The sequence below is a fragment of the Xiphophorus couchianus genome, chromosome 2, assembly GCF_001444195.1.
Source record: "Xiphophorus couchianus chromosome 2, X_couchianus-1.0, whole genome shotgun sequence".
Classification (NCBI taxonomy): Eukaryota; Metazoa; Chordata; class Actinopteri; order Cyprinodontiformes; family Poeciliidae; genus Xiphophorus; species Xiphophorus couchianus.
Genome location: NC_040229.1, coordinates 3198586 through 3221331, shown reverse-complemented (window position 1 = coordinate 3221331; position 22746 = coordinate 3198586). Strand labels below are relative to the sequence as shown.

Here is a 22746-nt window from a genome sequence, read left to right as displayed (position 1 = left end):
GCTGAGCCTTTTTCCTGAAAGAGTTCCTGATCCCGTTGGAAACCCGCCTGACGGCCTGGCTGAGCCGCCTGTTCCGGGTCTTCATCAGGCCCACGTCGTCCTCCAGCTCCTCCGGCGGCACGTCGATGTTCCCTGAGTACCAGAAGATCCACCAGATCAGGCTGAGGAAGATGACGATGGCGCCGCCGTAGATGAAGACGTCGTGAATCACCAGGCCGCCGAACACCCCCACCATGATGACCAGGACGCCCAGAACGTCGTGGACCACCGCCAGCCAGAAGGCACACTTACAGCGGCCAACTCCATCGTACGTCTCCTCCATGACCGGCGCGATCTGCACGGAGGTGGACATGATGGCAGAGGAAGTCCTCTAGACCAGAAGAAGAAGAAACCTGGTCCGACGGCGGCTGCAGGGCTGTGAGGTTGAATCCCTGCATGGAACAAGCTGCTGTTCAAAGTACAACGTTCACTGGTTGTTATCTGGGATCCACTGGATCTGATGTTTCAGTTGCATCATCTCTGACAAACACGCAGCAGATTAATTCCTGAAAATCGCCTCCCATCATCCTTCCCACTGAGAAACGTTTGGTCATTTCTATTTATTGTTGAGTTTTGTTTGCTTTGAAGCAGTTTCTGATATTTCCATTGCAAAAAAGTCACACGAAATCAGAGGTGGGCACAATCTGCTAACGGCTAATAGAGGAGCTAATTTGTAGGTTAGTGCTTAAGCTAACTTTGAAAACATTTAGGGCACTTATAGGTTTCCATAAGTTACTTTTTCCAGATTTATTCGACAGCAGCGCTGAAGATTGTTCCACTTCCTCTCCTAACTTTATTTAAACCAAGAAACATACAGAAACAAAATAAAAGGGACAGTAGAGAACAAGATATGAACATTTAAATACAACATCAAAGGGGACATGCTAATTATAATACAAAATAAAATTGGTGCTGAAGGGTTGTTAACTTTTAAGGACAAATATAATTTGAATGGATTTAGCATTTAAACTTTTAGAGATTCTATATTAATTGAAAATAACATTAACTAGAAATTAGCTTCTTGCTGCAGAAATTTCCACTAAATCCCCTGTTGGTGTAGCAATTTAGCATTAGCTTCCAATAAATATGGTGTTGGTGTAGAGCTTGTTGTAAGAGGAATTATTTTGTTAGGATTATTATTTTTTATTATGATTAATATAGTTAAAGTTAGGAGGCATCATGTGGCATCAGTGCAGGAACTCTTTCTAAATCCTCTACGGCGCTGGAGAACCAGGCTGATCTGCTTCATGCGGCGCCCAGTTGAAGACATTAAGCTCGATGGTGAGCTGAGGCCACCACTGGGTGGCGCCACTTAAAGGTTAATCCTAGAAGAAAAGCAGCTCAGCCCTACTCTTCATCTCAGACTCATGTCCTCCAGTTCCAGGCTGCAGAACCTGATGATGGACCCAAAGTAGATGACACAACACCCAGCATGTTGTAGATCCTCCCCTGGATCCGGTAGATCCTTAAAGCTGGAAGGAAACCCGGCCGACCCCAGAGGCCTCAACATTCGTCCTCCAGCCCCCAGCTGAGGCGTCTCCGCCGGCGCTTCTCCTTCAGAACGGGGATCCACACCAGGCCCACCGCCACGAACATCAGCCCTACGGACAGGCAGGCAGACGCCACGGGCCGGGACGCGCCGCTCACCCCGGCTGAGCGGAGCAGGAGCAGCAGGGCGCCCGCCGCGGACATCAGAGACCCCATCACCATGGAGATGATGGGCTTGTGGAGGAAGGCCCATGCTGGACCTGCTGAGCACTGGTCTGAGCACAGGCTCTGATCCTCAGGCGACAGTCCGTCAGGTTCCTCCATGGCGTCCTGAGAAATCCTCTTGTTCCGTCGGTCCGTTTGGACTGGTTCCGCTCCCATGGAAGAGCAACACCGTCTGCATCACCAGTAACCCGGGAACACAAGCCGGTAACTCCAGAAGGACCGGCGCAGCCGCAGACCGGAGGCAGGGCTTCGGAGAGCCGCTTGTCATCATCTGCTTTCATTCAGCGTCAGTCATCCACACAGCAGCGCTGACGGACACAGAGCCGCTGGTTTCACCAGCACCAGCTGTTCCCTGCTGGACAAAAGCTGCGTCACCTGATACAGGCGCACCGAGAACAGCCGTTTCCACGCCACCGCACGCAGCGCCAGCTGGTAACATAAGACAGACAAGTTTGTTTCCCTCCATCAATCCATCCGTCAGTCACTGAGCAGGAGGTGGAGTCAAACCTGGACATCATGACCCATGACCGCAGTCACCCCAAAGGTCAACCAGCAGAGACCATCATCACCCCAAAGGTCAACCAGCAGAGACCATCATGCTTTGTTCCAGCTGAACTCTGAACTGGAACATTATGAAAAATCAACTGGAACGCCCTCCAGTCAGATTTTCCACTGGGAAACTGGGAGCAACTTTGATGAACTCCAGTTACGAATAATAAGAGCGACTTTGTGATTCAATATGGCCGCTCCTCGCATAAAATAAAAATTTATTTTATACATGTGAGTTGTTCCAAGTACAGTGAACCTTCGTTTTTCGCGAGGTTACGTTCCAAAAAGAACCTTGATATGCCAAATCCGCGAAGTAGGAACCTTTATTTTTTTACTATTATTATACAATAAAATACTCCATAATACATTGAAACCAAAGAACAAAACCTTTTTACAGGCCCAAACATTTGTTTAACAAATAAAAAGTACTGTATAAACATTTTTTTCTTTTTACAAATAACTACTGTACTGTAAAATAATAATTTTAAAATGAACTGAAAGCGGATTCCCTGCCCGAATTGCGGAGATCAGCGCCGCCCCACCGCGACCTGAGTTATTGGATTAGAACGGGAGAAAATAAAAAATGATTATGAAAAAAAACAAAACAAAGTACAGTAGGACAAATAGTGACTCATGTGTATCACTGCTCTTCTGACTGAGCCGCTGCATCCTGACTCCGCTCTGTAGCGGTTTTTTCTTCTAAAGCCCGCGGTGCAGGTGGGTTTCTACGAGAGAAGAACATAGTTATCGGTGGTTGTTGTCGCTCTTTTTTCTTCTGGGCAAAAAGATTCTTATAAACCGACATGCCACCATCGATTATGTTAAATATGGCAAGCTGTTTTACGTATGTGTACATATTAAACCGCAACGTTGTTGACACACAGGTAGAGAAGAAGCGGAGAGACTGTTTAGCCAATCAGAATGCAGAGCGAGACCGCGAAAGGTGAACCGCGATATAGCGACGGTTCACTGTAGACCTGAAATGCTACTTTGAACAAAATTTAGTCAGTTGTGAACAATAAAGTCAGGATTTATGGAGCTGCTGGATTTAGCCAAATGAATCTAAAGCAGATCTGAGTGCAGAAAAGTTTCCTTCAGGGTAAAAGTCACTGGATAGACGAGGAGAAAACAAAAACCTGATTATCTAAAAATAATTGGTGCTGTTGCAAATATTTTCTATCATAAAATATTTTACTTTGCCTGTGATAATTTTGTCCTAAATAAAAATAAAAAGTCTTAATGTACATCAAACATCCAAGCTGGAGGAACAAATCTGTATCAACCTGAGCTGAGCCTGGGGCCACAAACAATCAGGCCAGGGGCCCTAAGCGGCCCGCGGGCCCCACTTTGGCCACCCCTGATCCAGAGTCGGTCCGGAAGCCCGGCTGGAGGCTCCATGGTTCTGATTTGAATAGATCTGTCTGATCAGAAGATGACTCAGCTAAAATCGTGGCCCCGCCCCCTCCGCGGATTAATACCGCAGTATTTCTGGAACAGGAAGTGAGGTCATGAACCCGCCACTCTGGTTTTTCTGGCTGTCGCCGTGACGTCATCACAGATTAGTTTCTCATTTCATAAGTTACACAAATATTGAGATGCATGATCCAAAAACAACAAACATTTATTCTAACATTTAAACCAGTAACAGAAAACTGAGCTTTAGTTTCTCCTCTACGGTACAAACATCAGCATCTCTTATAAAACCTGCAAGAAACAAATGAAAATACTAAATGTTGAGTGAAAACTTTCTAATTTCTTCTCAGGTTCAGTTAAATATGATCAACATTCTGATTTCTGATCTCCTGTCATTTCAATAAAAACAAAAATGTTTTTTCATTTCTGCAAACTCAAAGATGTCCAAACTTTAAACAGGGAACTGAATCAGATGCTGGTATTTTCAGACCTTCAGAAAACGAAGAAACGTCGAAGGTTTTCTCAGCTGACATATTTAATAACTCGATGATTTGGATACAAATCAAACAGAAACTGAATCAGATCCTGTGAACCCGGTCAGTCTGTGCAGGAGAATCATTTCCCTTTAGGGATTTTTCTCCTTCCTTTCTGCGCCACCTTGCCGGCCTTCCTGGTTGCTTTGATTGAAGCCTTGGTGACCTTTGACCCCGTGGTGACCTTCTTTGCTGCGGCAGGTTTGGTTGGTTTCTGCATCGGTTTCTTCCTGGTCGATTTCTGAAAGATGAGAAAATAAAATCGATAAACTTGGTGAAGACGTCAGACTGCAGATGCTGCAGAGGAAGGAGGAAACTCCGACCTCCATTTTGGGTCTTTTGCTGGGCGTTTCTATGGGAACCAGCTGTGGGATCTCCTCTTCCTCCTCCCTCTGTTTCTTCTTCTTCTGTTCCTTTGTTGTTTCTTTTTGCTTTTCATCTCCCGCCTCGTTCTTCTTCACCTTCTTTGTTTTTGAATTTTCCTGAACGTCACAGACATGTTGCTGGTTGGTTAGAAAATAAATCTCTTATTTTTGTGAACATCATTTTTATCTGACCTTGGATCTTCGCAGCACGCTGACGTGGCTCAGGTCGGACGTGTAGATGGGCAACGCCACTGAACTCTGACTCTTCAGGTGGATCAGCTTCATGATTGGTCCTTTCTGTCACAACGGAGACAAACAGGAACAAATTAAGATTCTCTCAAGTTTCTAAACTTGTTCAATAAATTCTGCTAAAAACAGAAACAAAAGTATTTTCCAGAAGAAATGAATGACAACAGGCCAAAACAATTATAGTGAAGACATTTTTTTTAAACTGCTCACTATTAATCTAAGCACACAATATTTTAGTTTTGTGAATAAAATCTGATTTCTATATTTTCTACATCATTGCAGATTCAAAACTCAGGAGGATTTGAAATGTAGAAATGTCTTCATAACAATGATCACGATAAACCATAATAATGTTGTTTTGAGACCATTTCCCAGTAATGTAATGGTAATAATGGTATAATAATGCAAGAACAGTTTATTGATCTCAAAGATCAATAAACTATAAACTACAATAAACATTTAACACCATTCTGATAATGGCATAAAGAGAGTTAATAAACTTTCATTTTAAGAACTTTTCAGAACTGGAAGACATTTTAAATATCAAAAATTAAAACGCAGAAACCAAAAACAAGAAATAAATGGAATATAAAGTCTAAATAAAATCTCCCTTCAAAAATATAAGATGAATTTTCTGAATTGTTTCCATCTCTAAGTTTTTCTGTCCAAATTGTGACATTTCAGTTTCATTCTGCGTCACTTGGGCTCAGCGCTGCCCCCTTTGGGCCGGAGGGAGCAGTTCGCCTCTGATGTTACATGCCTGGCAGGCTGTTTGTTTCTTTTTCCCCTCCCCCTTTGTTTCTTCACAGGTACTAGGGAAAGCTGGTGTCAATCTCCTCTGATTGATCCTCATCAACTATGGGCCAATCAGCATGCAGGGAGGCCTTATTTAAGCAGCCCAGCTGGGGAGAGCGGAGAGCTGGCTTTGTTAGCTGACGCATGTCTTGTTGCTCTTTGTGTGAAGGTTTGTGGTGGGAGTTAGAGGGCGAGGTAAGTTTGGGGTACCCTGTACATTTCATCACGTAGGTGTATTTTCTGTTAGATACACTAGGTAAGGAGGTGGGTGCCACCCATGTAAAGTTTTGGTGGAAACTTTTGTTAGATTAGATAAACAGGGTTTTTGTTTTCTTTTTGTTTCTTTAGCTCAGACGGTAGTTAGGCCCTGTTTTGTTTTATTATTTTCTATGATTTGGCACCCCCCAACCGCCCCTTTCTCCCCCACAGTTTGTGTGAGCCTTCCGGGATTTTCGTTATCAATAAATCCCTCTTTTTTACAACATTCACCTGGACTCTGTCAAATGATTGTGGCTGTCGTGTTACTCCCCTCCTCACAAAAAAGGGGGGGGCTGTAACACCTTTGACTCACCATCCGCAGCTTGGCGGCCACCGTCCGGACCGCCGCCTCCACGTTCTCCGTCACCTCGTCTGCCGTCATGTTGGAGTGAGCGACGTGCGCCATGCTGCGGGAGGCCACAAGTTTACATACACCCAGAAACAGGAAGAGGCCACCCAGAAACATCATCAGTCAGGTTTTTAGCTCAAACTCTTATTTCTATCAGCTAAACGACAGAATTTTTTTAATTTATAATTTTCTGCAAATATAAACATGATGTCACAGCTCTGCAAGCTCCTGATTGGTCCATTCACAGCGCCGGTGGATGACATCATGAATAAATCAGCAGAGATTTCTGGATCATTATTGGTCCCGAAGGCTCCACATTTAATTATTATAAAACTATATTCATCATGGAAGCAGCCGAAAAACAGCACCAGGGAACATCCCCGTTACCCACAATGCACCATTACTGGCTCAGAGAGGAAGAAGTCATTACTGAGAATAAACTGATTGTAGTCCAGAGTTTTGGTCTGATGAACATAAAACTGAAATGTCTGGACAGAATCAGCATCGTTACATCAGAAAACGCTTGTATCATCCTAACTGTACAGTACGGTGGTGGCAGCATCATGCTGTGGGGCAAGAGGGGAAAACATTTTACTGAAGCTCGGGTTAGAAACTCCAGGTAAACTGAGCTGAACTTTAAACTCATTTCCAGAAAAACCTTCATTAATCCAACGGAGCTGAAACATTAAACCTTTAGTCTGATTTAATCCCAGAGATAATCTGGGATTAAATCAACTGATGTTTGTGTCGAAGCGTTAGAGACAGGCTCCATGTTTGGACCCCCGGGCCAATCAGAACCAGTCAGGACCTGATTCTGATTGGTCCTGACTGTCAGAACCAGACAGGACTGGCAGCAGCAGAACTGCTGATCTCAACTGATCAGAACTGATCCAGACTGAGCTGAACCAGTCTGGACCTGCAGGATACTGTGGTTCTAATGAGAGCGGGTCGGGTCGGACCTGCAGCAGCCTCTGTTGGTGATGGTCAGTCTGGTTCCCTGGACAAGCCGCTGGACGTCTCGGCCCAGATTGTTGCTCTGCAGGTCGATGGAGATCGGCATTCTGGGAAAAACACAGAAAACACGTTTACTGCTCGTCTCTGCAACAAATCGATAACCGATTGATCGCGATTAATCATGATTAGAAATAATCAATTAATCATAAAGTTAAAATAAACAGTAAAACTGAAATAATGAACCAATCCATCTTTATTTATGTTTCTCACTAGAACTTTGAACTGGGCCGTTCTGACAGGTCGATCCGTTCGGACCTGAAGCAGAAACTATTGATCATAATAATCCTGATTAACTGATTGATGAAACAGTCAATAAATTTGATGTTGAAATAATCATTAACTGGATCAAACAGACGGAAAAAGAACAACACACTAAGAGCATCAATTAATCCAAAACAATTTGGACATAAAATAATAAAAGTTTTAGCATTTATTAGAGGAATCATTTGCAAGAATCACTAAAGGAATGAAGTTATTGAATTTTAGGGAATAATGTTTTCTTTTCTTAATTACATTTTTTATTTCTTAGCATCCTTTCATGTGTTTCTAATTCTGCATCGTTGAAATAATTGATTAATGGTTTCAGCTCTAAAAGAATTAATCATCAGGATAACTGATTACTCAGACAGTCTTCAGCTGAAGCCTTAAATAAAAGGTCAAAGGTGAGAAAGAACAGACATCAGGAAACTCACTTCTTGGTCTTGTAGAAATGTTTCCCCAGGTGCGACGGCAGCAGGCGGCGGATCCGCGCATCAGACAGGAACATGTCGAAGTTTCCCAGCAGCCGCCGCTTCGCTTCGTACGGCTTGTACTCCGTCTTCAGGGTTTTAAGTGGGATGATCTAAAGAAAGAAACATTCAGTTAGAAAACCCGGTGAGGGTGTACTTACTTTAGCCTGCAGCTCCTGAAGCACCTCTGAGACGTTAGTGACGCCCCGCTCCTCCAGCAGCTTCTTGTAGAACCTCTGGGTTTGCTCCGCCGTCATTCTGGGCTCGTCTTTGGTGAAGAGACAAACCTCGTCGGTGTCGGAGCGCTGGCCGTGAGGCAGAGGACTGAGAACAGAGACGGAAAACTTTACCATCATCTAAACCTCATTCAGTTCTGATCTGTGCAACATTCAAACTGAAAACACAAAAAAACTTTCTTAACCAATAAATGACATTAAAATTAGGAATTGGTTACATTCACCCAGCAGCTCTTGAAGCTCAACTATGATCTTTTGCTGAAATCATTTTTTTTACTGTGTGGTTGTGAACGGTTCTGACCCGGAAGCGACCCAAGAACAACGCAGCCATCCCCCAGCAGCATCTATTTATGGCAGTAAAGATGGCCGCCATCTCTGGATGGACTTTAAGGTTGTTGAGAGCAGATGGTCAGCAGATGAAGAGAGCTGACAGAAAGCTTCTGACCCGGTTCTGCTTGGAGTCGGACCAGGACTGGGGGGGTTGGGATGTGATGCGTTCACTGACTCTGACTGCTTATCATTTTCAGTCATTGTTTACAGATTCACCGTCTGGATTATTCTGCTGCTCAATTATGACGAATGTTTCACGTCAACGACAGAAAAGTTGGATAAAATTCGACACCAGTGTTTAGACTCCAGATGCTCCGAAAACCATCTGCTTTAGTTTCCCAAATGGAAGTGGAACAGATCAGAACTTTTTTGGGCGTGAAATGATCGAACTTGGGCCGATCAGACTGACATGAAAACGTTGGGTGCATTCGCCTCCCGGTGAATGTTGCCTTTGTTGCTACACTGAGCAACTTTTCATCCAAAAAACAAACCAAAACACAACAATGTCTAAACTTTCAGTGATCGGCCAGAAAACTACAATCGCTGCAACCCCACATTAAATTACTTTGTTTGAAAACGTTGCACTAGAACTTTAGAAATAAAATATTTCTTTCCATTTGTTTACATTAAAACTTTAAATGACCAATTTCAACAACACAATGTATGTAGCCTGCAGCGACGGAGTGGAAACTACAGGAAAATTAGTCAAACATCCCTTCCTGTTTTACACCATTTCTAAACATTTTAATAGGGATTCACAGTCAGAAAAACTTTGGCCGATATTAATATCGCTGTTATGACCCATAACCGATATATCTGCCCTCTCAACACTGACATCGACTCTGACCGACCAAACAAACTGCAGATGAACATTTTACTCCCCGTTAGCAAACCTCCCACCACCAGCACTCACATGCGGATGGTCTGCGTCTGTCTGGGGATCTTCCACAGGGTGAAGAGGAGGCTGATCGGCTGGCTGTCATCCAGCAGCAGAACATCTCCGCTGGACTTTGACTTCAGGAAAGCCTGCAGGGCCTGGACGGCCTTCTTCACCTGGGAGGCGAAGGCGAGTTTAGTTGAAGCCGGCAGTAAACAGCTGGAGGTGGCGGAGAGACGGTTAGGTAGCCGGCTAACTAGCATCCAGCTAGCCGGAACCCGCAGAGGAAGATCGGGTTTAGGTCTTCCTCTGCGGGACCTCCGGTCGGGTCCCGTCCAGAACCCGACCGGAGGCCCAGAAGTCGCTCCTCGGGTTCTGGTAGAACCGCTAAGTAACCAGAGATAAACCCTTACCTGAGCCCGGTCCAACGGTACTTCTCTGTTCTCTGCCATGCTGCCTGCTTCACGTGTGCCAAGGCTGCGCATGCGCAGTGAGGAGGCAGTTAGGTCTACGTCACGATATACAAAGTGGAACTTTATCAGTAGAAAAGCGCATGACAAAAAAAACAGGTACCGCTACTCTAATCCAACCGCCTTTTCAGTAACGAGTAATCTACAGCGTTACTATTCCCATTCCAGTAATCAGATTAAAGTTACTCTGCGTTACTACTTTTGGAATTTTATTTTGTCTCAGGTATGGAGGACAAATCCTGTCATAACTGGAATAAATAAATGATTTGATAAAGTTTTTCATGTGCCAACTGTTTCATTCAGCAACTAAATAAACAGATCTTATTTGATTATACAATGTAACAAATTAATATCTGCTCAATAGAAGAGAAAATAAATCAATGTCTAATTAAAAGTGACATTAAAGAAACAACTTAAATTCTGAATATAAAAAATAAAAGGACAGTAAGCAAAAACACTTAATACAATATGAAAAAATAGAAAAAAAATTCAATATGGAAAACAGTTGTGCAAATTAATACTGCTGAAAATAAACTAATTTACGGTACACTGTATAATGAAATAAGTGGGAAAAGTTTTATTTTTCTATTTGTTGGATGCAATATTTGGTACATTAAATACTTTATCAAGCCGTTTATATATTCCTGCTTATTGCCAATTATATCAGGATCAGGAAAGCAACATGTCAGATTCCCGTTTGCAGCGAGGTGTACTTGGTTCCTTTGTGCTGGAGATGAAGCGCACGCCCTCTAGTGGAGGATGGAGACACTACCAATCGATCCCAGAACAGGATTACTAGCTGATGGCTGATGTTCACATCACAATATACTTGAATAAAATGAGAAACAATGAAACATGAAGAATAACTATTTTCTTACTGTATTGACACAGTTTTTAGTTTTATAATATGAACTCATATTTAGTGCAAACATTTCAGCTGGGAGTTTTTTAAAGGGCCAGCATTATGTGTTTTCAATGGTGCCATTTTATAGCATAATCAAGTAATTATGTTACCTTCAGTTGCTATAAAATGCTAAATATACTTAAAATATAACTTAAAAGAAATTTAACTTCCTGATTTAATGAATTAAATTTGGGCCTCTGTCTCTTTAAGAACTCCAGCTCTTTCTGAAGCTCCGCCTCCAGGAAGTCAGGCCAACATGGCTCCTCTATTAACCCTTTAACATTTTTACTAGTGTTGCTCTGAGCAGCAGCTCCTTTAATGAGCACAGCTGATGTTTGCTAATTGCTGCTGGCTAGTCTGAAGGAGCTGAGTGGAGGAGGAGCTGCGCCTCTGAGGCGGGGCTAGGTCCACCCAGACAGCTGAATGGCTGCCATGGAGACTGAAGGATTTCTCAAATGCTCCAGGTTTGTTTTTGAGGGTAAAACATCAGAAAAGTTGATTTTCAACGACGGTTTCAGTGAGTAAATAACAAACAGGCCGCGGTTTCAGGTTGACCATTTATTTTCAGACTGGATTAATGTAACAGCTCTGTGCGCCTGTTTATGTGGGCATGTTTCCATCCTGGGATCAGCAGCAGAACTGTGTGTGAGCCCGGTCCAGACAACCCAGAGAACCAAACTAAAGATCTGGTGCAACTTTCCCTAAAATCAGATCAACGCATCTGCAGGACTCCTGAAACACAGAGCTAACTCTGGTGCTTCTGCAGGAACTAGACATCGTCCACCTCCATCCTAAAAGCAAACATGGCGTCCAGCCAACAGAGTAACCATGGTGACGGGGTGGGGGCGTGTAGCTACATTAGTGGCATAGCTGAGCTCTCAATATGAGAAAGCTGACACTCTGGACTTGGGCTCTCATTCTATAATGTTCATAAAAACTGATTCAGTCTCGTTTTCTTTTTCTTCACGTGACATGATTCCTCTCCTCCTCCTCCTCGCTTTTCCTCCTCCTCCTTCTCGCTCTTCCTCCTCCTCCTCCTAGCTCTTCCTCCTCCTCGCTCTTCCTCCTCCTCGCTCTTCTTCTTCTCTTCAGTAATGTTGTGTTTTTAAACAGAGAGAGAGAGTGGCTGTTGGGTCTGGCGCCGTTTCTCCGCCCGGTAACGGGTGGAGGAACTCCATGCATGCCGGCGCCGCCGCGTTTAGTCCTTCTCTGGAACCAGCTTCAGCACTTTGCCGATGGCGATCGTTTTCCCTGCAGAGCAGAACCACGGAGGTCAAAGGTCACAAACCTTCACACGATGGCAGGAATGACCACAACACAGCGTTACTTGCGCTAGGACACCATCTCTGAGCCAAATGATGAACCTCCACCATCAACAACCAGAAAAATGTTTTCAAAACCCAAAACGTTTCCAGATTTAAACTTATGGACATATTATAACAAAATAAAACCTAAATAATTCAACTGGATCATCTAAAGTTTTTTTCCTTCTTCTCTTTCCCCCATTTTTACCTCTACTTTTCATTTTGTCTTTGATTTGTGTCTCTATTTCTTCTTCTCCCTTCATCTAAATAATCAAAAGTCTCTGACCAGATAAGGAATATAATCAACTGCAGGTTAATTTAACAGTTTGTGAACGTTTTGTCTGCAGGTTTTATGTTTTTGGTTCTGACCAGCAGGTTCCTTAAAGTTTTGTGTCTAATTTCTCTGAGCCAAACATTAAGATCCAGTGATGGAGATCAGTGACTGTATGAAGGCAAAACCAAATTCCTCTCAGTCCAGGATGTAGATTTGGTGACTAATGAGATAATTATTACCGGCGGGAAACATTTCTGCCTTTAATTGACGTTTTATCTAAACCTGAAAGTTTCCATTTCCAGCCTGAAGGTCATGAATCCGGCTTCACATGAAGGGACCTGAAAACGGCTTCAAAATGGCCGACGGCGTCTCACCTTCGTCTCTCAGAGTGAAGCGTCCCATCTGTGGGAAATCCTTGAAGGTTTCTAAGCAGATGACGCCGGCGGCCCGCAGCCGGGCGATGCACACCTGGTCCTGCTTCACGAAGCGCGGCCGCGTCTTGCTCTTCTCGCCCGTCTTCTTATCCACCAGGCAGATCAGCGCCTGGAGTCACAAGTTGAAATTTAAAAAAACAAAAACTTGATTGATCAATAAAATCAATTTATTGCCCAGTGACATAAATTTATCAAAAAATGAGCATCTGCTTTGTGTTTGAAGCTAATTTGGTCGTTTTTTATCACAGATCTGAGCAGTTTTTCTACTGAAACTGAAAGGATTTCTGCGGCGACAGAAAACCCGTCCAATGAGAAAGCGTCTTGCTGACTGGAAGGAGCCAATCAGGACGCGGCGACTCACCGTGATCTGCACCTCTTCGATGCAGGTGTGGATGTGCAGCACCGCGTTGTAACCGGGACAAATGATGGACTTGTGCTCAATGATAACAATCTGTGGGAAAACATTTACACACATTCAGCACGCTTTACTGCAGCCGGTTTCCATGACAACCGCCAAGACCACTGACGCTCCAAATCCACCCGATGATCAACGACCATAAAAGGAAATAAAATGTTGATTTTATTATTTATAAACAAAGTGATTTATTTATTTTTTACATATTTTAATATATTTCTAATTTTGTATAAAAACGCTCAAATGGTTTAATGAAAAATTTGCAGAATGAGATTTTTTTTATCCAATAATCAAAATAATAAATTAATCATCAGAATTATTGATTAATTGATGGAAAAATTGATTGCTAAAATATTCCTTAGATCCAGATATTAACAGGATACAGAGATAAAATGTTTATTATCTTTTAGGCAATAAAATGTTGATTTTCTTATGTTAAATTGGAATTTAATTATTGACATTTTTATGAATGTTTTTTACTGTACAGAATCGGGTCAAATAAAAATCAGCAGAATGCAAAATTTCTGCCAAACATGAATCAACAAAATATCAAGAAAAACTGTGAAAACTTCTGTAAATGTGATTTATTACTTTTAAAATAAATTCAGAAGAATCTTTAAAACCTTTTTCCACGTTGTCGTACTGTGAGGAGAATTTGGCAGACAGAGTTTGGAAAGTTTGTAACATAAAGTGGAAAACTGAAATGATTTTCTCTCCTCTCTTCACTCAGGTCTTCTGGGCGGTTCTGACCAGTTCTGGCCGGTTCTGGGCTCACCTGAGCGTCGAAGGTGCGGCCCGAGTGGCACAGGTTGTCGGGGCTGCAGAGGATGAAGCCGGGCAGAATCTCTTCTTCTTCTATTCCTTTGAGCCGCAGCTTCAGGTTCTCCCCCGGCCCGGCGTCGTCTGTCTCCACGTCGTCGCTCAGCAGGCTCAGAACCTCCACCGTGTGCTGCAACAACAACCAGGCTGCTGCTGAGTCCGGCTCGGCCCGGATGGGACCGGTCAGCACCAGGAAAAATTCATCTGGATTTACAAAGATTTTAACCACAAAGGTCAGGATTCTGCTCCCAGTTCCGGGTCTGGGCTCCTTTCGCTTGAATTTCAGTGGATCAGAACCAGAACCAGCAGTAGAGACTTCAGTCTGGACCTGCAGCAGCCCGGTTCTGGATCCCTCTGGATCTAGATGGTCTGACTCCAGGCTCAGTCCAATCCTGGTCAACTTCTTCAATGAATTTTGACTGAAAATCTTTTCAATTCAGGTTTTCCTGCCACACTTTTTCCTTCCACTCAACATTCTGTAAATATTCTAAATTTTAATGTAGGGCTTAAAAATGTCATATTTTTCATACCAGATCCAATTTTATCCAATTTTATTTCTCACTAAATATTTCAGTCACGCCTTCTCTGGCTACGACAATTTCTGTTTAATTCTGAGGAAATTGTCATAATATTAGCAAATAAAGACACAATTTTACCGGGAAAACATTTTTAAATGAGGAAAGGTCATCAATTTAAATCATTTAAATCTAAATTGTTTCTGATAATAATAGTAATAATCTGATGTAGATGAGATAAAAGATGAAATATTTCCTTTTCTGTAAAACTAAAACATTAGAAGCTCAACATTCCTCACTGTAATTTGTTGTTATTTTTGTTATTGGCGTTCTGATAAAATTGCAACTTTTATGTCATAATTAATAAACAAGATGGCCGCCCTGGGCGCGCTGACATCACTCTGAACTACGAGAATCCAGATAACCTTCAACCACCACGACTCAGATGAACTGGTTTAGTCAGTTCATTCTGCTTTTCCGAGCCGTTCTCCTCGCTTCAGGAGGTTGATGTGAGTTTTTCTCACCCTGTTGGGCATCATGACCAGCTGCTGAGCTTTACTGATGGAGCCGGACTCCAGCTTCCCCAGGATCACCGTCCCCATGTCCTGAAAGACACACAAAGAAAATCACAATAAGAATAGTAACAAATGCAGCCAGTCGTCTCTGCAGGAATGAACCAAGACTGATGTTACTGGACGATACATCGTCCCAGAAGTTATCGTGATTAACGATAATATCGTTGTTCTGAGAACACTGATATAATAATAATGCAGGAACAAATTCTCTAATAAACATTTAACACTGGAACTGGAAGACATTTTAAATACCTGAAATAAATTAACAACAGAAACAACAAATAAAATCAATTATGAGTCTAAACAAAATTATCCTTCAAAAAATGATTTGAGACAAAAAATCCAGACTGAAACTTTTGTCATCCAGTTTTCAGTAGAAAGAGGAAAACGATAAATCATGCTAATGGAAATGATTCATTTTAATTTATTATGTGATTTATTGATTTATTGCTAATTGTGACTCGTCTAATAGACTGCACAGAAATGTTTGGATAATTTCTAATTTTTCCTAATTTAGAGACTTATTTACGTTTAAAATCAGCAGACATGTTTGTTCCTCCTCAGCTCGGCTCACAGCTTGTCTCCAAGTATAAGTCCAGCAGCTCCCAGTTTACTGAACTCTAATCCCATTAACTCCAGTTCAGGCTGGTTACCGATGCAGCTGCAGAAACCAAAGCTGCACAGATGAACCCACAGTGTTTCTGAACGTCTTCCAGGACAGAAAACAAGACGAGCGCCAAGACAGGACAGGCTGTGTGTGTGTGTGTGTGTGTGTGTGTGTGTGTGTGTGGGTGTGTGTGTGTGTGTGTGTGTGTGTGTGTGTGTGAGTGATCCTGGACGGAGGAGCGTCTCCAGACCCCGGAGCGTCCTCACCTTGTACTTGTCCACTATCGGTAGTCTAACGGGGCCGTCGCTGGATCTGTTGAAGTTTGGCAAACTGTCCAGGTGGGAGATGAAGGGCAGACCCCTGAAACCAAACAAAATGGCTGCTATTAATCTGCATCACTGCTTTACGATCTGTTACATTTGATTTCATTAACTCTTAATCAGTTTTGTTCACATTCAAAGCTTCAACAAACGATCGTTTAGAGTTTTCTACAGAAAATATAAACTAACCAACCGAGGCCAAAATATTATAATTTATAAAATGGATGGATGGTTGGTTGGTTGGATGTACGGTTGGATAACAATGGGCCTTTAGTCCACCCAGTCAGGTCCAGTAAGGCGCTCGTCGGCCCTTTAATGGAGAGCCGACCCGCGTTTTAACCGCTTCCTGTTTGACCCTAACGCTAGCTGAGGTCACTTCCTGTCTGCCATGGCTACCCTCTGTTGCCATGGTTACCCGGTGCTTCGTTCCCAGAGGAAGTCCTTCAGACTTACGTGTACCAGGGACACTCTGGCACTGGGTCTTTGAGGTTGGCACCTGTGAGTCCAGAACAAGGCATGAAGTGGATGTCCTTCTTTGGGTTGAAGCCCACCTTCTTTAAAAATGGCACCAGCTTCTCTTTACACTCCTCATACCTGCAGGAAGCCAACACAGGACAACCTGGGTAGCTATGGCGACAGCAACCTGTCTGTGTGTGTAGAATTATCCAGGTGTTCAACAGCCTTCACCTCTCTAGGCTCCAGTTCACGGTGGGGTCATCCATCTTGTTGACCAGAACGATCAGATGTTTAACTCCGGCTGTTTTAGCTAGCATGGCGTGCTCCCGCGTCTGGCCGCCCTTCTCAAAGCCCGTCTCAAACTCGCCTTTTCTGGCCGAAATGACCTGAAACAAGACGGATAATCAAGGTGAGACAATCAGAAGAGTTAATTACCGTCAGGCAGCGGCGAGCTCACAACCACTAACAGTGGAGCTAACTTTTCATTCAGCTCCACCTTGATAGTTAGCAAAAAAGTTAAAAAGTTAACTTTGGAAACGTTTACTTAGATTCTCCAAAATTAGCAATAAAACTGAAACCATGAGTGGAAAGTTTGTTCCTAAAGCTGGAACAGTGCAGGTAGACGTGTAATGACAAACCTGATCCTGTTGGGGGCGATATACCATGTTGTAGCACATCGTATCATTAATACATGGTGAGTCTAAAAATGGTTCAATTTAGCACTTTAATATTAGCTGTGGCTATCTACCACGTTGGTAAACATTCTAGTGTTTATGATTCGTCAGTTAGCATTAGCATAACAACACACCCAACTCCCTGCACAAGTCTTCAAACTCCTTCCAACTAGAAACTTCGGGGGGATTTCAAGGCAAATTAACTGCCTTGTACAATTATTTACCCCCAGAAATCTGAAAAGTGTGGCATACATTTCTATTTAGACCTCTTTTACTTTGGTACCCCTAAATAATGTCCAGTGTAGCAGCCTTTGAACGTCTCCTCACTGATAACTAGAGTCCAGCTGTGTGTAATGTACTAACTGCTCCATTCAAAATGTTTTGAGCAGAACTTGAGTTGCTCCTCACCAGAACCGCCAGGTCGGCCTGCGACGCGCCGCCGATCATGTTGGGGACGAAGCTCTTGTGTCCCGGCGCGTCCAGGATGGTGAAATGTTTCTTCTCCGTCTCAAAGTAAGCCCTCCCCACCTCCACCGTCTTGCCCTTGTCTCTCTCCTCCTGGTTGGTGTCCAGAGCCCACGACAGATACCTGCAACACCCAACCGTTATCCCCACTTACTGCTGAGACCCAGAAGGTCCAGATGTGACCAGAACCAGAACCCGGAGAGCGCCTGGCTCACCATGTCTCCCTGTTCTTCTCCTTCGCCTCTCGTTCGTATTTCTCCAGTGTTCGCTTGTCCACCATCCCAGTGAGGTACCTGAAAACACACCGAGTAAAAAAGTTTTTGGAAAAAAGTAACTGATTATCAATCACTTAATATTTAAAATTTAGATAATTAGACGAGCCAATATACAAGTTAAATGAAAGTTTTGGTATTTTAAGGAAACTGATCATGTTTATTCAGGTACTTGTTTTTTATAAGCCTAACTGCTCAATACGAAAGGAGGAAGATCAGCTGCTTCTTTCCCTCCCCAACATGGAGGCTCAATGCTGTTCAACCTCCATGTTTGCTTTAACAAGATCCCCAGTCGACTGTCTTGTTTCATTAACTTTAGATTCTAACACGGTTTTTAAAAATAGTTCAACCTCTCTGAGTCTCCAGGCGCCATGTTTAATTCCTAACAGGAAGTGGTTTGTGATTGGCTGACAGGTTTTAGCTTAGTGTGGCATGTAACGCTCAGTGGTGTAATTTAGCAGGTTGGTGTGGATGAACACCATAATTAAACCCATCAGGAAAACTCACATGATCTGCCCTCCGATGGTGGATTTACCAGCATCTGAAACGAAAAACCAAAAGTTAAACATCTTTTATGTGAATAAAACTGAAGAAGAAGAGAGGAAACGTACGCACCGACGTGACCGATGAAGACGACGTTTACGTGTTCCTTCTTGGGAGCATCAGGCAGCGGCGGGGCCACCTTAGGGAGGGGGATTTCCTCCTCTTCCTCCTCCATCATCTCCTCATCCTCTCTCCCCATGGCGCCGTCTTCTTCGCCGCCTCCCTCCGTTCCCAGCTCCTCCTGTCCGCCGCCTCCCTCGCCTCCCCCGGGCTCCTCCTTCTGCTCCCACGTTTCCTCCTCCGCCGCCATGTCAGCCTCCGTGTTTCCGTTCTCCACTGGCGCTGGAAACACACACAGACGACGGTTTCTGTCAAAACACGGACGGAACCGCAGAACTTGGAAAACAAAGTGGAATCCACAACAAAACGCAAATTAACAGAGAAGGGCAGACAGACGTTTCTGAAGTATTGTGGTCACTGCAGCTCCCGTACCTGGTGAGGCGGGGCGCGGCTGTACTATTCACCACAAAACTGAAATTACAAGAATAAATTTGCTTACTGGAAACACACCAATTTTGAAAAATAAATAAATAGATAAATTATGCTTTTTGATAAAAAGGTTTCAACTCTATCAAAATTACTGTATTTTGCTAAACTTCAATATGAACAATTTTCTCACACGAGTCACAACAGGATGTTACTACTGGTAGAAATGATGAAGAAGACAACAGGAAGTGTTCGGAGGATGATGTCATGGCTTGTTTTTTAATGAACAAACTTATTCTCATGATTTTAATTGATTTTCTTATTTAAAGGGACAGTACTGTGTGTTTCCCACAATGCTGGCCCACGTTTCCTCTTCTGCCGCCATGTTTGCTGTAACATAGCGGCAAACATGGTAACTTTTTTATATATAACATTAATTGGAACTTATTAAGACAGCAAGTCAAAACTCTAGTCAAGGATCTTTTTTTACGATACATGATAAACGATACGTTCATCCCTGCTGCAGACAATCTATCAAATAATCGTTCTGAAGCTTCTCCTCCTTCTCCAAATATGGTCACTTCTTTCCTTTACAGGAAGGAAGCGGCCCCTTTAACCAAAGTGTTAAAGCAGGGGTGTCAAACTCCAGTCCTCAAGGGCCGCTGTGCTGCAACGTTTAGATGAGCCTCTGCTGCAGCACCTGAACAGAATAATCAGGTCATTAAGGTTCTGGAGAACTGATCTACACCAGGAGGAGGAAATGAAGCCGTTTCATTCCAGTGTTTTGTACCTGTGGCTCATCTAAAACCTGCAGAACAGGACTGGAGTTTGACACCTGTGTGTTAAAGGGACGGTATCATGTTTTTCAGGCACGTAGAGCCATTTTGTAGCATAATAAAGTAACTGCTACCTTCAACTGTTATAAAAATGGTATACATCTCAAATATAACAAAATTTACTTCCTAATTTAGCGCATTGAAATTGGGCCTCTGTCTCTTTAAGAAGCTCCTGCTCTTCCTGAAGCTCCGCCTCCAGGAAGTCATGCCAACATGGCTCCTCTATTAACCCTTTAACGTTTCTACCAGCAGCAACTCCTATAATGAGCTCAGCTGTTTGCTAATTGCTGCTGGCTAGTCTGAAGGAACTGAGTGGAGGAGGGGCTGCACTTCATGTGGCATTCATTTGTATTAACCTCATGTTTTTGCTTTTTGCTTAATAAAATTCTTATGAAAATTAATTTTAAACAGGATTTGACATAAAGCTAATTTTGTAAGTTGTTTTTTGCTAAATTTTTGCTTCTGAAATCATCTGCAGGGAATTTTTGTTTAAAGAAAGCTTGAGACATAAAACTTAAATAAAATCAATTCAAATTAGCAGTTTGTAAATCTACACATCCCAATAAAACAGCTGACTCTCATTGACTTCATTGCAATTTCATGCCTCAAACTTCCTTTAGATTATAAACACAAAAATTGGCTGCAGTTTATTTCAGAGGCAATAATTTAGCATCCAAAAGAAAAACAACCTGTAAAATTCCCTGTTTGTCAAATCCTGTGTTGTAAACCTTTATCAGAATTTTTATTAAGCTAAAAATCGCAGGTGAACATAAATGCATGCTATATGTTTGTATTTGTAAAATTATTCAAAACCCAATCAATAACTTCACTTCCACGTCACAATTATGCATCATTTGATGGCCATCATAAAGAATCTAGTAAAAGCAGGCGAGTCTTTCATGAAGACAGGAAGGAAAGGACATTTTGCCAAACACGCCTCTCATTTCTGCAACTCTGAGATGGTGAGAGCGTCACTGCAACTGTTCAGTACGTTTCCTTCTCAGCCTCCACAAACTGCAAGTGAGCAACTCAGAAATGAGCCAGCTCTGGATTTCAAAGAAAAACTCATCCTGCATCAGAACAGGCAGGTCTGGAATAATGTCCCTCTGTCATGTTTTATTAACAAAATGCAGACAGGAAGCGGGAAAATTAAATTAAACAGGACAAAATGGAGATGGACTGAAACCGGCATGGAGGATAAAATCGATCTGGAAAGGAAAAATCTGGAGAGGAAAAGAAACTGGCTTTTAAACTACAGGGAGGGTGATTCAGTGACATGAGGGACGGTGACAGATGGAACAAAAAAACGAGGATCAAACTGAATCTAAAACACAGAAACCAGAACTAACTGGTACAGACGGCTCTTAGTGACAGAAATAATATGTTTGGCAAAAGAAACTTAAACTACAGGGAGGTTGAATGAGGACATGAGGAAAGGTGACAAACAGAGAACTAGAAAGTGAGCAGAGGGCAAAACTAACTGTATGGATGGCTGTTGGTGACGAAAATAACAGGTTAGGCCATTTAAAAGGACAGATTTATCTGCTGACGTGACATTACTACAACTGAAAATAACCCTGGTTCTAACTGATCGCCCTATGAAGGACAGAACCAGCAGTTTCTGACAGCATTCCTGTGCAGGAACACAACCGGCGGGGGCCCCAGGGCCAGCAGCTGGGCGCCCATCACACCAAGTGTCAATGGGATGTCTATTTTGAGCCGGGCAGAGCAAGGTTGCATCATTTTCTCTGCGTAGCCCCCATGCACAGGGACCGTCCAGAGTCAGAAACCCAAATAAGGTGCAGCCACCAACACAAGCGGGGATCTAAAACCGGGTGTGAATGCGTGAAATGAGCCCCACTTCCACGCCAAACCGTGACAGACGGTGAGATGGACGCAGAACATGTGGAGTCCGGGGTGCGTACCGGCTGTGTCCGCCACCTCCATGCTAGCAGCTGGCTCCGGAGAACCTGAGGGGACACACAGCACAGCAAGCAGAACTTTCAGAAATACCCACAACAACCTGGTCGCATCTTACGTATAATTATGAGCGTAAATGTGTTGCAGCATCGCTGTTCCACTAACAGCCCCGGAGCGACGGGCCGACGTGTTGATCAGCGGCCGAAACCTGATTAACTGAAGCAGGAAAGCTAAGTTAGCATCAGAGCTAGCAGCCTGGGCTAACTTCCAGCTGACTGGCGTTCACCCACCGTCTGAAGCCGGGATTCCGGCGCTGCTGGCCTGAAGGAAGCTCGGTACAAACACCGGGGCGTTCACGTTGGGGACGAACGGCTTGGCGTTCACATTGAGGGCGGCGAAGGCGGCTGGGAGCTCCGCCGCGGGAGCCGGGGCCTCGGCATCTTCCTCCTGCTCCCATGAATCCGGGGCTGTGTCTCTCGAGTCCATAGCTTCTTCTTCTTCTGGAGTTGAACAACTTGTAGGCCGCCCTCCGAGTCGAGGTGGGCCGGTTCTGCGGTTCCGTTCAGACGCGATGAGTTGCTGCTTCGGTTCAGACTCGGAGGAACTCGCTTGGTGAAGTTCCCATAGCGATTCAGTCTGGCTTTCACCAACATATGGATCCGAGAGTAGCGCTGCGCTGGGAGCGAGCTGCAAGTCCCGCTGGCGCCGCTAGGGGGCAGCATGGCGCCACCACTGAAACCAACGCGTTTTACTACAGAGGCGGACAGAAGAACATTAGTAACTTTACAGCCTGGTAGTGACTGGATACATTTACTCATTTATTTATTTTAGTAACTTTTTTTAAATTACCCGCACCTTGGACACCGCGGCCATAATTATTACATTCATTTAGCATAAATGCTGCTTCAAACCTTCTGATTTCAGCAGAGAGTTCTGTGGTGGAAACTTTATTACCAGATAAAAATCATTTTTCACTCCAGAGTTTGAATAAAGTTACAAAAAAATGTCC

At 43.5% G+C, this 22746-nt stretch overlaps 2 protein-coding genes across 4 annotated transcripts; both read right to left on the bottom strand.

Annotated features, from left to right (window-relative positions):
- Positions 1-4034: 4034 nt before the first annotated feature.
- On the bottom strand, positions 4035-9994 carry rsl1d1 (ribosomal L1 domain containing 1). Its single transcript, XM_028002178.1, has 9 exons — positions 9862-9994; positions 9485-9624; positions 8191-8329; positions 7970-8118; positions 7223-7324; positions 6228-6321; positions 4805-4909; positions 4571-4729; positions 4035-4488 (listed from the first exon to the last, which is right to left on the bottom strand). The coding sequence occupies exons 1-9, from the start codon at positions 9931-9933 to the stop codon at positions 4330-4332; spliced, it is 1119 nt and encodes a 372-aa protein (XP_027857979.1). The 5' UTR covers positions 9934-9994; the 3' UTR covers positions 4035-4329.
- Positions 9995-11365: 1371 nt separating this feature from the next.
- gspt1 (G1 to S phase transition 1) lies at positions 11366-22599 on the bottom strand. Of its 3 annotated transcripts, none has more exons than XM_028042089.1 (15): positions 22028-22223; positions 21743-21787; positions 18568-18837; positions 18460-18493; positions 17896-17973; positions 17624-17804; positions 16773-16927; positions 16539-16679; positions 16032-16125; positions 15108-15188; positions 14025-14198; positions 13196-13285; positions 12775-12943; positions 11879-12073; positions 11366-11821 (listed from the first exon to the last, which is right to left on the bottom strand). In XM_028042089.1, exons 1-14 carry the CDS (start codon positions 22221-22223, stop codon positions 12021-12023), a joined length of 1761 nt encoding a protein of 586 aa, XP_027897890.1. In that variant the 3' UTR covers positions 11366-11821; positions 11879-12020. The 3 variants fall into 3 exon arrangements, with proteins under 3 accessions (XP_027897890.1, XP_027897898.1, XP_027897906.1); XM_028042097.1 differs by having other exon boundaries at positions 11366-11815; positions 11895-12073; XM_028042105.1 differs by lacking the exon at positions 21743-21787 and having other exon boundaries at positions 22028-22599.
- Positions 22600-22746: the final 147 nt, after the last annotated feature.